Genomic DNA, 14,337 nt, shown 5'->3' with positions numbered 1-14,337 from the left:
CTCCGTGAGGGGAGTCGACCCAAACCTGCTGTGGTGCTAAACACCAGCAGATGTTCTCAGGTGAGACGGAGCCAGGAGGATCTAGAGCGGCCGGGGAGAAGACCAAGAGCTGCAGCATGTTTGTGAAACCTGGTTTGACGATAACACTGCTCCCCTCGTTGTGTGTGCTGCAGTGCCGACCAGGCGCTGGACAGGTTCGCCATGAGACGCTTCTACGAGGACAAAGCACTTCCTGTGGGCCAGCCGTCGCAGAAAAGGTCAGTTGTTACCTCACTTCCTGTTTGCTCACAGCTGCTGGAAACTTTACGAGTCCTCCGAGTTCGCTTCTGGGTCAGAAGCTGAAAAGTGAGATTGAGATTATGCAGAAAAACATAATTAGAAATACTGTAACTCACCAGCTGCAGGTCAACATGCATCAAACGTTTCTGTCTCTGTGGTTTGGAGGTTGAAGCTGATCAGAGTCGCGGCTCCGCTTCGTCTTTCTGCATCTTTCAGAGGAAACTCTTTCCCTGTTTATCTCCACTCTGGTTATAATTAGGATAATTGAGAGTAAACGTGGTGGTGTGGTCTGTGGGATTCCTCTGGTGTCTCCGGGGAGGAGGCCGATCATTCCTGTCCTCTCAGGACATCACTGCACATTCTCCTCTTTTAGCCGGGACTGTTTTGAAACACGTCCAAACCAGAGCCACTTAGACCACGTGAGACTGGTTTCTGAAGCTTTTCTTATTTTGAACACATAAGGTGTCATCTTCTTGAAGGTCTGCCCCCCCCCCCCACACCCAGCTTCACCTGCTGAGCGGGGATCCTCCATCTGAGGAAGAAGAGGAGGAGGAATAAAGGAGGAAGCGTCAGGGGACTGAGCGCCACTCCATTCCAGCCGCTCTCCAACACGTCTATAGGCTCAACCTCTGCCCTGCTGCTATTTCCTGCCTCAGATATAATTATCTCTGCCCCTGGAGTCGGCTGGTATTATGGTCTGGAATGTGTGACATTAACTTGAGGAGCAACAGAGGAGTTCAGATCGAGAGATGGAGGCTCGAGAGTTTGAAGAGTCGTTAACTCACAGTGGAGCGTTCGCCCTCCGACCACCACTAGGTGGCACTGCAGTCGTGTCTGTGAGAAATCACGTCACTGATTCTGACCCTTTTTGACAGAAACTGGAAATAGTTTAATGTTTTTGTTTTTGACTCAATTCGTTGAGTCAGTGTCAAGAGTTTCACATCAGAAGATTCGGTGGAACCTGATTCTTCTTCCTGGTTTCAAACACAGTCGTCACCGTGGCCTGGTTTCGTGAGCGGAGCCGGAACCCGCTCACCTCCTGCCGCCTCCTGCTCTCAGCGCCTCCTGCTCTCAGCGCCTCCTGCTCTCAGCGCCTCCTGCTCTCAGCGCCTCCTGCTCTCAGCGCCTCCTGCTCTCAGCGCCTCCTGCTCTCAGCGCCTCCTGCTCTCAGCGCTGCTCTCCCGGCGTCTAATTGAATTTCAGCGATGGCGAACCATCTGGTGGCTGACAGCGGAACAAGGGGGGGTGTCTGCATGTGGCGACCCCGCGGTCGAGGTCACGTTCGGTACCATCCTCAGCATCATCATTTACAACCAGACGCCCTCCTCCTCCTCCTCCTCCTCCTCCCTCTGGTTCACAGTCGATGAAGGTGAAACACGCAGGATCAGGCTTTGTTCAGAGTCTTATTCTGGATTCATGCTTCCCAGAGGATGATCCCTAATAGTTATTTTTTGCATAAACAAACATTGCAGGTCGTTATTTTGTCGAGGGGAGTTTTAAAGTTGTAAAAGTCCAAAGATGATGCCGGCGGCTCGATGACGACGGGGAGCGTTCACATCCTGGACTCCCCCTGGACCGCTGCCTCCACCTGGTTTAATATTTAAATCTGACAGCTCCCCCCCCCCCCCCCTCTCCTCCTGCAGGTACGTGCGTTACTTCAACGGCCTCCTGTCCGGACACATCAAGATCAACAACAAGCCTCTGTTCCTGCACCACGTCATCATGCACGGCATCCCCAACTTCGAGTCCAAGGGAGGTGTGTATCTCACAGACACACACAGACACACACACATGTCTGTCCTCTGCAGCCTGTCTCACTGCTCTTGTCCCCCCGCAGGCTGCCGTCCCTTCCTGAAGATCTACCAGGCCATGCAGCCGGTCTACACGTCAGGGATCTAGTACGAACGCTCGTCCTCACAGTCCAGCGTCCTTTGTGTTGGATTTCAGGAGGAAGCTGAAGATGTTTTTAACACATTGTCGTTTCATTTTCTAACCACAGCAACGTGCAAGGAGACAGCAACACCAGCATCTGCATCACCATCGAGCCGGGGCTGCTGCTGAAGGGAGACATCCTGGTGAGAGCCTGCTATTTCAATATTCCAAGAGACAAGGAGAGAAACTCAAGTTCAAAGAATTCTCACAATCTGAAAATCAAAACAAATGGAAATACTGATCGCTGTTTTGATCTTTCAGCTGAAGTGTTACCACAAGCGCTACAGGAACGCCACCAGGGACGTGGTGTTCCGGGTGCAGTTCCACACCTGCGCCATCCACGACCTCGGGGTGGTGTTCGGGAAGAGCGAGCTGGACGAGACCTTCAAAGGTAACGGCTCTGCGGGTGGGTGTGCTTTCACACTTTTCTGTGTTTGTGTGTTTTGTAATGAAGAGGAACAGCACAGTGTGTGTGTGTGTGTGTGTGTGTGTGTGAGATATGAGAGTGAAAGGAGAGAACATGTTTATTAACATTCAAATACTTCAACTCCTCATCGAGGCCAAAATAATGAAGACAAATGTGAAACAACACACTAGACGTGACAATCGCACAAATCCAAACATAATGTGACCTCAGGACGAAATGTTAGACTCCAGAACTGATGCTTTAATGTGTGTTTGTGTGTGGATTTGTGTATTTGTGTGGATTTATTGCTGCAGGTGTGTAATTCAAACACCTACATGTAACATTGGGAATGTAAAAAGCTGAAGGAATCAGTGTTAGTCACTGAGGAGGAGCTGAGGTCGCTCAGAGGCAAAGCAGAGTAAATCAAATGAGTTAATAAGCACATGTTCACAGAACTGGTCAAAACTTGTTCCTATGATCTGGATTTGAAGTAATGAACCATATCTTTTCTGTTATTGTCGTCTTAACGTTGCTTTAACACTTTTCTCCCACATTGATTTGTTTTAACATTTTCAACAACATTTTGAACCTTGTGTTGTTTTGTGTAAAGCTCATTTGGAAAATTGCTAATTAATAAAGTTATTATTTAAATAGTTTTCTCTATTTAGGATTTAGGTTATACAATATATTATATATCACGCTTTCTAGTAAACAGCGCCCTCTGCTGGCGGAGGCTGCTTAGTGTTTACTCAGAACATTATTGATGAATTATTGATTTACTATTGTTTTATTTATTTTGCTAAATTCTAATCAAAGAGCTGATTTGTCGTCTGTGATCTCTGGACCCTTGTGTATCTTATATCAACCACATGTGTGATTATTGATATTGGTTATATATTTATGAAGTGATCGTGTCTCTGTACAGATGAGAGGTTTCCAGAGTACGGGAAGGTGGAGTTTGTTTTCTCATATGGACCAGAGAAAATCAAAGGGAAAGGTAAATTGTCTTTTTTTATTTGAATCGGATCAAATGGGTCCAGACGCAGCGTGAGGAGGAACCCGTTACCCATCATGCATTGTGGTCCTCAGGCCTGTGCCACCTGGAGAACGGGCCGAGCGTCTCGGTGGACTACAACACCCAGGACTCCCTGATCCGCTGGGACTCGTACGAGAACTTCAACCAGCGCTGGGAGGACCCCGCGGACAGCGAGCTGGGTAGGTGCACACACAGACACACACAGACACACACAGACACACACACAGACACACACACAACATCACCCTCCCCCAACCTGTCAATTAGACCTTTAAATAGCTGCTGCAGAAATAGTGGGCGTCAGTCGCCCTGCTACTGGCTGCCCCCTCCCCAGGGGGTTGTAACCTGAACCACCAATGACCCCCCCCCCCCCTGCTGCCAAGTCCAACGAGCGCCCAAACACTCCACGTCCCTCCACGTCCCTCCACGTCCCCCAACGTCCCCCCACGTCCCCCCACGTCCCCCCACGTCCCCCAACGTCCCTCCACGTCCCTCCACGTCCCTCCACGTCCCTCCTCGTCCCCCCACGTCCCTCCACGTCCCCTCACGTCCCCCCACGTCCCCCCATGTCCCTTCACGTCCCCCAACGTCCCCTCACGTCACCCCACGTCCCCTCCACGTCCCTCCACGTCCCCTCACGTCCCCCCACGTCCCCCCACGTCCCTCCACGTCCCTCCACGTCCCCTCACGTCCTCTCCAGGCATTAATATGCCCCCCCCCCGTAAACAAAGGCTCCGTTAATTAAAAATCTATTTAAATTAGTAGAACTTTAAACAACCATCGAGGATAAAACCTCACGTGCAGATCTTCTGATGATATTGTTTCTTTTCTTTACGTTTATCAGTTTGTCCCCTTTTTAAATTCCTCTACATGCAGACATGGAATAAACAGCAGAGCATGTGACATCATCATGTGACATCATTTCTTTCCCGAGGCCCCCGTGTGGTCACTTGGTGGAACTGCCAGCTTGTCAGCGTCCCCCTGGATCCGCTCAGCGATGATGAGATTCATGATCGCTGCTGCTAATCAGAGACATTTCTCTCTCTCTCTCTATCCCTCACTCCCCCCCCTCTCTCTCTCTCTCGCTCGCCCTCTGTTGAGTCAGGACTTGGCACCCGTTGTGGTGCAGCATCCACTTTTCTTTTTTTTTTTACAGCGTCGCAAAGTCCCATTTCATTTTTATGAACGTCCCCAGAGAGCCGTTGCAGTAATTGCTGTGTTGCAGGAAGGTCACCGGGAATCGCCGGGCCCGCAGGTTTGATCCTGATTGAATGGGCGGCCATGTTCGCAGCACTCAGCAGAAAAAAAGAAAACCTCTCAGCCGCTTCATTCATTTCTCTAATTGCAGCGTTGGCTCGTGTGAGAGTTGTGAGCGTTGGGATGAAGCCGGGGAACAGAAGTGAAGCTGGATGAGCTGAACCAGATCTGCACCCGGTCCCTGTCAGATCCCAGGTCTAACCACAGCCTCTGAGTTATCACCCCGAGGACTTTGTGGTTTTATTTTTGATGGGGAGCAAACGAGCACAAAGGGACGAGGTGTGTCCGTCAATGTATAAAAAGACGACTCGTAGGAGAGAGAGAATGTTAATCAGGTGTAAACACATATTTGAGTTGGCAGGTGAGATCTGATGCCTCATGAATTACACTGATACCGTGAACCGGGACTATTTTTACACACTGGACTGAATCACTCATGAGGCATCGCTCCAGGAATCCAGACTTGTTTATTTGTGAGGCTGTTAAACGAATGTTTTGTCCTCGGACGTCTGAGTGCCCCCCCCCCCCCCCGACCTTGGGAACCCGGCTGAGAGGACTCAACGAAAGATGGGAGCCTGAAGCGCGGCGGTGGGATCAGGCGGCTTAGAGCCGAGGTGCTCAGAGGAACAGGAGCAGATTCTTCCACGTTGGAATCTGTGATGGAGCAGTTGTTGGAGTGTGTGTGTGTGTGTGTGTTCACACTTTGTGTTGTGCAGTTCTTACAGGCACGCACATCCGTCTGTGTGCGGCAGTAAACGTGTGTATTGGTTTAGATTCCTTTGCCGTTTGTTTAATGGGGTTTGTGTGTCTGTGTGTGTAGTGCACCTTGTGTTTGTCGGCTGGCCGTTGCTCCACTAATAGCCCTGTGGTCTGGTGGCAGCTGCTGACCCGCAGGTCAAACCCGTCCAAAGGCCACTGTTCAGGACGCGGAGCGGCCACGCAGCTCCTGGGCTGGATCACTTCATGGAAAACACACACGGGCACACTCAATTCCAGGTTATAGCCTGATCCCAGAGTCTGGTTTCACAGGCTGCGTGAGGGCGACAAACAGGATGTGGCCCACGTTGACATGTGGTCGATTCCTCAGGTGGATCTTCATGGATCTGGTGAAGTGTGTGTGTGATGTGGTGCAGCTTGTTTTTATAAACTCTTCTTTCAACATCTTTACTCTATGAAATGGATGTTTCCACAGCTTCTGATTGGATTCACATTTCCTGTTGGAATCAAATGATCCTTTGAGTTTGAGAATAACCACTGAACGTAGAGCCACAGCAGAGAGAGAGGTTGTGTGTGTGTGTGTGTGTGTGTCTGTGTGTGTCTGTGTGTACAGTGGGGCAGCGGCCCAGCGACAGTCTTCCCTGTTCTCCGCCCTCCTCCCTTATTTGGCTGCAGCCGATCCCTGAAACATGTCTGGAATAACTGGATGGAGACAGACAGAGTGAGACAGACACTGAGAGGAAGACGAGAGCAGACGTCCACAGAGATTATTTAACGTTTGAATAAAGGAGAAGAGAAGAAGACGGAGAGAGTAAAGAATGAAGTGATAGTGAGAGGAGCCGCTGAGCCGGTGAGTAGCTCTGAAAGATTTAAAAATTTGAAACGTCTGCATGAAACCGAGAGAGAATTCGAGTTGTGTTCAAAGATTAAAATGCAAACTGTGTGTTGTTGTTGCATCAGCAGACAACACAGCATCTCTCAGGTTGTTACGAGGATCTTTTGTGCGTTCGCCCTGCAGGCTCCAGCGTCTGTTTGTGTGTTTGTTGCGTTTCCATGTCTACGTGGTGGCGTCCTGTGTGTTTGGCGCCTGGACGCTACAAAGTGAGTCATGGAGCGAGGCCATTTGTGCGTGTGGAACATTTTACGAGCAGGCTGCAATTTGGGTGCACCAAAACTATTAGGGCCTCTGGTCGAGAGCTGCATGTGACTCCCAGAGAGTTTGTGCAGGGACACGGTGCACGTGTGGAATCTGGTTCACCCGCTGAACCACCAGGGACGCTAAGAGTTCAGGATGCAGGACTTCACTTTTCAAATTATAAATATCTGAGCGTGTGATGAGATGTTGACCTCACAGGCTCCACGTTGAACTCAGGTGTCCAGAGATGGATTTCAGGGATTTGAATCGTCTCCTGCGTCGTCTCGTTGGACGTCCTGCTGACAGGACGCTGAGCTGCAGCAGCAGGTTCAAATGCCTGGTTGTCCCTCTGTCTGTCCCCATGTGGTCCTTCCTGTCGTCTCTCGGCCTCACACATCGATTTTGTCTTTTTCTATTTGCACATTTGATCTTATCCCTGAAGGAGTCTTTGTGTTTAAACTGAATCTACTCATGAGTCTCTACATGAGCAGCAGTTCTCGGACTCTGAGGGGGAAACGTGGCTCCTCAGATTCTGATCCTCCTAGTGACAGACAGAGGGTCGGACACAGACACAGAGCGACTGACAGATCCACAGAGGCCAGAGAGTCACCACGGCCGCGTCCTGCTGATTTATGTCCTCAGCAGCATTACGACACATCAACAGTTAAATTTAGATCCTGTTCATGTGCAGGAAGGAAGACTTGACCTCTGGGCTCCAGATGATGTCACACAAATGTTTGGTGTCAGATCAAATCTGGAATATTCCGACTCAACCATCATCAAGTGTTTTACAGACGAGTGCTGATCGTTAAAGTTGAGCTTTCCTGCTGAATATTGGAGATAAACTCTGGTTGTTAATAACTTCAGAGTGTTTTTAACTGATCTCAGTTCAGCCTCACTTCACTGGTTGTGTCTGTGACTCTGAGTCAGTTGTTCTCACAGGAGATGGAACCCCCTCAGCAGAGTCTCAGAGAACAGACACTCAGGGAGAGAAGGAGGACACTTCCTCACTTTCATCAAGCTGCTGCTTCAAGGTGGAAACGATGCTGGAGGCTTTTTGAAGTAAGGACAGTAACTGAAGACTCAGCAGCTTCACGTGAGTCCGAGAGAAGAGACGAGTGGAGTGGGACGCAGAGCAGCGTCTGTCCTCTAGAGGCACAGACCGTCCAGCAGGTAGCTTCAGGACTCAGACCACAGCCGGGGGGACGGATGACATCAGCCTGGAGACAGTCCTGGAGACAGCCACGCTACCTCAAACTGTGACAGCTGGACGCTGAGTGATGGATGGAGCGAGGGGACACAGCAAATATAAAACCTCCACAGCTTTCCTTGTGCCCGTCACTGATACGCCCCCCCCCCCCCCCAATGGACTGACACGTCCTCCTTTATGACGACGTCTCTGTTTCTCTCAAGCTCTGCTTCCACATGTCACCTAGACTTTAGAAATAGATCATGTTTAGGGAAAGATGTTTATTTGCACTGGAATGTGAAAACCTGGCAGATCCTCCTATCGCACGGTGGATTAAAGGCACAAACACACACACACACACACACACACACACACACACACACACACACACACACTCACACAGACACACACACAGCCAGCTGCCAGTCAAACCCACTGTTGGCGTGCAGACTACGAAGCTGCGATGTCGCGTCCTGCTGTGAGATACCAGACGAGTCGCTGTCATCTTCACGTGCACGCACATGGATAGTGGCGCGTGCACGTGCCTGCCTCTGAGTGTCAGTGCATGTGAGCGTCACACATGTTTGTGAGTTTAGAAAAGAAAAACATGTGATTCTTTTCATCTTCGTCCTCTTCAGAGCAAAGTGCTTCACTTCTCCAAACCTCCCAGTTCGACTGCTCTGCCCCAGGTTCCTCGAACCTCTGCACCTCCACATGGAACCCTCCTCCTCTAAATAGCTCTCGCTGCAGACGCCTGTACGTGCGTGTGCATGATGTGCACGTGCATTTATAAACATACATGAAATCATACACCAACTCCAATAAAACTCTGATTGCAGACCTCAGACTCATCACACGACCCTGTGATCACCGTGAGGTGTGTTTCTATATTTACACTCGTCTGCATTCAGTGAAAAAGGGTTTGGTCCGTTTCATAAGGTCATCGTGTGAAGGGTGGGACGCTCGTCTTTAAGTTTCACTGCAGAGACAATCTACTTCCTGTTGACACCACATGACCAGCGGCTGGGAGCTGTCACGTCACATGGGACCAAGATGGCGTTCATTTAATTGGTTTCACTTTCGAACGTCTATAGTTTCGTCTATAATGAGCGTGATGACTTCTAGGTATAAATAAATCGTGCAGCTCCAGAATCAGCCACAGAACCATGTTGTCACCGTTGTGCGTCCCAGTTGTGTTGCTCCTCCATCCCTGAGTGTGTGTAAAAGCACAAACTGTGTGTAACCCACGTCCCAGCGGCTCCATCTGCAACAACACGTCGTCTATTTATACTGAACCATCGGCCACGGGTGTTTAGATGGTTTTTAATGGCTGTTGAGTTATCGAGACGCAGGAGGAAACACTTAAGTGTGTGTCTGTGGGGGGGGGGGGGGGGGGGGCGGCACTTTCACAAGAGAGGAAAGCACCTGTCACATAACAGGATACAGTGAATGGACAGGTGTGTGTGTGTCGGTGTGTGAGAGAGAGAGGCCTGATTTAAATGCTATATATATATAATAGATTTATATTTTTCAGATACTTTTATCAGTCTTTCTATTTGAGTCGTTCACGGACGTTTCCTGATATTTCAACTTGTATTTTCCAGAACAGTGTAGAAAAGATCTCGTGTTTATTATATTTATTTTCTAGTTTCTTCACTCGTCAGCAGAATCACACACAAACAACTCTTCCATTCAGACTTCACTGATCCCCAGCCAGCGTCTGAACGTCACTCTGTCCTCTGAGGCCGAGAACAACATGTCACCAGCTTCACCAAGTTCTTCTATTTGTGGCTTTGACGACTGATTCAGAGTCTGCTGACACCAGAAGAGCAGGATTATATCTTCACTTAAACTCTGACACACATGAAGTCATGTTCCTGATCATTTCACTTTCCCCTTCAGCTGCGACGTGCTCTGTGGTTTCCCAGTTTCACTCTCTGGCTCCCAAAGTATGAGAAATGACCAATATGTGGTTTTGCATGTTTTAGATTAAAAGAAACTGCTGATGTTTTCCTAAAAGCCAGAAGGCGTCGGGGTGATTTCCTGCTTCCCGTCAGGAATTACACCATCAAACCATAACGGCCTTTTAATCTCACCAGTCCTGAGACTCGGTGAAGAAGCTCTGACATCCAGCAGCGGAACTTTTAGAATGAGAGACAAACTCTGTGGTGCTGATTTGCTGATTTAACAGAAATAGCTTCTTGTCCTGAAGCAGAGGTGAGAGGGATTCTTGCTCGAGGGCACGTCAGCAGCTCAGATCTTCTCAGACCGGCTGCTGCTCATCGCCGGGGTCGAGTGGAGTCAGACCCGTGTTTGTTTCCCGTTCATGACGAGTGAGGGGCAAATGTTGAGGATGTGACCTCGCCCCCCCCCCCCCCCCTGACACCACCATCCTCCTCCCCTGGTGAGCAAATGGAAGTGTCTGAAGAGACTCACTCCACAAACATTCACACAAGTGAGTCACAGCCAAGATAAAATATAATCTCTCAGAGAGATTAAACCTCAAACTGCGGAAAATGATTCACTGAGAAAATCTGGAAAATCACTAAAACTCTCACAAAGTCAGAGGAAGTGAGAAAAGTTTAACAAGTTCTCTCCCGACACAAACCGCAGCTTTACACCGAGTTCCATGGAAATCCGTCTCGTGGTTCTCACAGAATCCTGCCTAACGAACAAACACACAAACTCAGAGGGAAACACAACAAAGATAATTCATTCTGTGGGAAACGCACAAAGAAATAAAAAAAAAAGGTTTAACAGAGCAAAGGATCTTAAAGGATTCGGACGATTGGATTTGACGAGCAGCTCCATGATATGTGAGAGGCTGTGAAGTTGGTGAATCACTGGAAACTTTAATGTTCCCTGGTAAAACCATCAAAATGCCTGATGCCCAAATGTTGCATTTTGCTTTGTGACGTGGACGAGCCGTCACATGACACACGACCCTGTCCTGGTCTCACCTCAAACAGCAGCTGGAGAAAGACTCAAAGACTCAAAGCTTCACTCGTCATCTCTTCTGCACCAGAACAAGAACAAGGGCCTCCACTGTGTGCAGAGGGTCGGCGGTGAAGGGACAGAAGAGCTCAGCTGCTGGACTCTGGACCTGAGAAGTTTGATTGACAGACTCGTGCAGATCTCATGGTGGGGGCCGCGGGGGAGCCCCTGGGTGAGGGGATCCCCCGCTGATGATGTCATCAGGCAGAGGCGTGGCAGTGTCAGTTTATGAGAAACAGCAGCAGGGCGGAGGCGGAGGTGGAGGTCAGCGGCGGCGGCAGCGGTGTCCCGCCCCCGGCTGCTGGGAACAGAGCTGGGATCAGCCCAGTGCCAGCTCAGCCCCAGTGTGGGCCCCGCCTCCACTGGAGCACATGTTGGGTGACAGCAGGGTATGAATCAGAGGTTGAGAGGAGAAGCCTTCAGGCTCAGAGCTCAGAGGAGACTGGACCAGTCTGGACGTTAACTGACCCGTCCTCCACCTGAAGCTTCTTGATCTCAGTGAGGAAGAGGAGACAGTTCTTCCTCTCTTGACCTGCAGGTAAGGAGGAAGCTTCCACCCAGAGATATTCTTAGGATTTGAATATTCAGATATTAAAGAATCTGGTGCTCGTACTCAAAATTCAACTTTATATCTGTAGCGGGAATGTTCCTCTCCTGTTTTCACTTTAGATCTGAAACCAAACCTGGAGTCGTTCACGGTGAATCTGTGTTTGGTCATGAAAAACAAGCCCAGGAGCCGAGAGCTGTTTCCAGCTCCTCTCCGCCTGTCACCACGGAGCCGGGAGCTGTCGTGGACGGGGGTTTGAAATAGCTACGACCGAGTGATCCACCATCTGTCCCTGGGGGGGGGGGGGGGGGGGGGGGGCGCTCAGTTTGGCACATCCCTCACATGAGCCGGCCGCCGGCACATATATGTGTGTATTCTGCAGAAATATGCTGGTGAATGGGAGGTGTTGTGAAGGAGCTGGTGCATGTGTGACTCTGGTGTCTGGAGGAAGCAGAGTTTCACAGTGACTCTAAAGTAAACACTGTGTCTCCTGTGTGGGATCAACACGCTCCACACACACATGATGACGTGTTCATGGGCCACTAACGAGTGTTTTTAATCTCTCTGCACAAAAGAACTCTCATGCAAAACTCTTCTTGGGTTTTTTTGGCCTTGATTTCAGAATGCACAGACTTCACAGAGGGTTTGGTTGAAGCTCACAGACTTTTAAGGAAAGTTTCCCTCATCTGAGGTGCAGCCAGGCCAAAGGAATTCAGAGTCAAGCTCTGCCCAGTTTGCTACATGCTCCAAAAATAACACAAATATGCCTGTGTCATTCTTTTTCACATCTTTGAACACATTTAGAAACAGCTCTGTGCATCGTGTCTGTAGCTTGGAGAGGACGGTCAGTCGTCTCCTGCTTTTCAAACGGACTCTTCGTCTCTTCGGCTCCGACTCACCAGCTGTTTGGACGTCCTGGTTCACAACAGACCGGCACTGACGCAACGTGACAGGGGCTTCCTGCTATAAATAGAGCTGGAGGGGCTGAGGTCACATGAGACGGCTGGGGGGGGGCTCACTGTCTTGGTGTCTTGGTGTGAGGTCCGGTCCCTTTTGGTTCCATGTTTTGATTCTGTGTATGTTGACTAGAGTTTGTCTCTGTGTGTTTCAGATGTTGTTCACACCCAGGGTCCACTTGATGGAAGCCTCTACGCCCGCGTCCGTAAGAAAGACTCCCTGGAGGGAGTGGTCACCATCAACGGCCTCCCAGTCCTTGAAAACCCTCTGACCAATGCTAAGAGCCTGCTGCAGAGCGCCAGCCACCCGCTCCAGACCGCCGAACCGACACTTCCTGTTGCGGGCCACGCCTCCCTCCCTGCCGTCGACCACACCCTCTCCGTGAGCAGCGACTCGGGCAACTCCACCGCCTCCGTCAAGACCGATCGTACCGATGAGCACAGCCAGTCGGTGCCGAGCGCCGCCAATCACAGCAACCCGACAGCGGCCCACCCGCCCCTCAGCCCACAGGAGAAGAGGGAGCTCGACCAGCTCCTGAGCGGCCTCGAGGCGCCGGCTCACCTACGGCAAGCCTACCTGTCCACGTCCACCAGTCCTGGGGGCGGCGTGCGGCACCTGGTCCCAGCGCAGGTGCACGTCAACGGGGGCCACACCAGACTAGCCGGTGTCCGACCGACCGAGGAGCGAGAGACAGACATCCTCGACGACGAGGTGCCCAACAGCCAGGAGGGCAACAGTGTGGACAGCTTGGGCACCATCTCTTCCCTGGAGGGGCAGGGGACGCCGGCTGACCTCTACTACCAATCACAGACGCCTGTCAGTGGGCAGAACGACGGGCCGTACCTGGAGAGAGGCGTCCTCGGGGAGAAGTTGAGCGAAATGCCCGTGCACGGAGTCCGAACTCCCACAGCGCTGCAGGAGAGGACGGTGGACGCTGCGTCCCCACAGGGGGGGTACAGCGGCTTCCAGAACGGAGGAGGGATGTACCGCTCGCAGTCCTTCGGGAACCCGCCTGCCGGCAGCCCTGATGCCTGCCCCACGCCGATGCCCCGCGCCCCCGAGAGGAGCACCAGCAGCCGAGAGGCCGTCCAGAGGGGTCTGAACACCTGGCACCAGTACAGCCTCCCAGACGACCCCTTCGGACCGCCGCTGCAGGCCACCCACAGCCTGCCCCACTTCCCGGCGTCGCAGCGGGACATCGAGCAGTCCATCGAGGCGCTCAACATGCTCATGCTCGACCTGGACCCCATCAACTCCCACATGTCCAAGTCTCACAGTGCGCCCCCTGGCGAAAACAGCCTGAACTCGTCCCAGGCGCCCTTCTCCCAGACGCTCGCCAGACCCTCGTACCAGGCGGACTCGGCCATCCACGGCTACAGCAGCTCGGGCTCGGTCAACAACGCCTTCCACCAGCCGCTCCGCTCGACGGGGAGAGTGTCCAACCAGAGCCCCGTCATGGAGTCTCCTGTGTACTCCCCCCAGAGGCCCAACGCCAGCTTCCAACACCAGAACACCACCCCGACACACACTCCAGAGCCCTACCTCCACCCACGCCAGGCACCGCACCACTTCCCCACCGATTTCAGCCAGCAGGCTCCTCTGAAGCCTGTGAGCTCGCACCAGGGCTCCTTGGTGTCCCACTCCCCGGACCTGCAGGGCTCGTCCCCGTACACGGGCTACAGCGCCTCGTCCTCCCCCGTCCCCGCGGTCACCCCCCAACAAGATGCAGAGGAGGAGACGCTCAACCTGGAAGGCCTGGTGGCTCACCGCATCGCCGGTAAGAGAGGCTGAAACACAACTATGGAAACCAGCATGTTCCCAGTAAAAAAAAGTTACTAACTGAAGATTAGTTTGGTTCAAGTTCAGGTTTATAACTGAATAAGAATAG

At 51.5% G+C, this 14,337-nt stretch overlaps 1 protein-coding gene across 10 annotated transcripts in view; it reads left to right on the top strand.

Moving 5' to 3' along the window:
* tns1a (tensin 1a) overlaps positions 1-14,337 on the top strand; it is a 56,293-nt gene that overhangs the window by 32,492 nt on the left and 9,464 nt on the right. For 7 of the 10 annotated variants that reach the window (XM_062380840.1, XM_062380842.1, XM_062380839.1 and 4 more), the window contains 8 exons: positions 174-257; positions 1,923-2,035; positions 2,117-2,177; positions 2,279-2,354; positions 2,473-2,617; positions 3,543-3,614; positions 3,707-3,832; positions 12,604-14,226. In XM_062380840.1, coding sequence (XP_062236824.1) covers positions 174-257; positions 1,923-2,035; positions 2,117-2,177; positions 2,279-2,354; positions 2,473-2,617; positions 3,543-3,614; positions 3,707-3,832; positions 12,604-14,226 — 2,300 coding nt within the window. The remainder of the gene's footprint in view (positions 1-173; positions 258-1,922; positions 2,036-2,116; positions 2,178-2,278; positions 2,355-2,472; positions 2,618-3,542; positions 3,615-3,706; positions 3,833-12,603; positions 14,227-14,337) is intronic. The other 3 variants (XM_062380845.1, XM_062380844.1, XM_062380836.1) reach the window with 1 other exon arrangement.

The sequence above is a fragment of the Platichthys flesus genome, chromosome 22 (genome assembly GCF_949316205.1).
Source record: "Platichthys flesus chromosome 22, fPlaFle2.1, whole genome shotgun sequence".
NCBI lineage: Eukaryota > Metazoa > Chordata > Actinopteri > Pleuronectiformes > Pleuronectidae > Platichthys > Platichthys flesus.
This window is presented reverse-complemented; position numbering and strand designations above follow the sequence as displayed.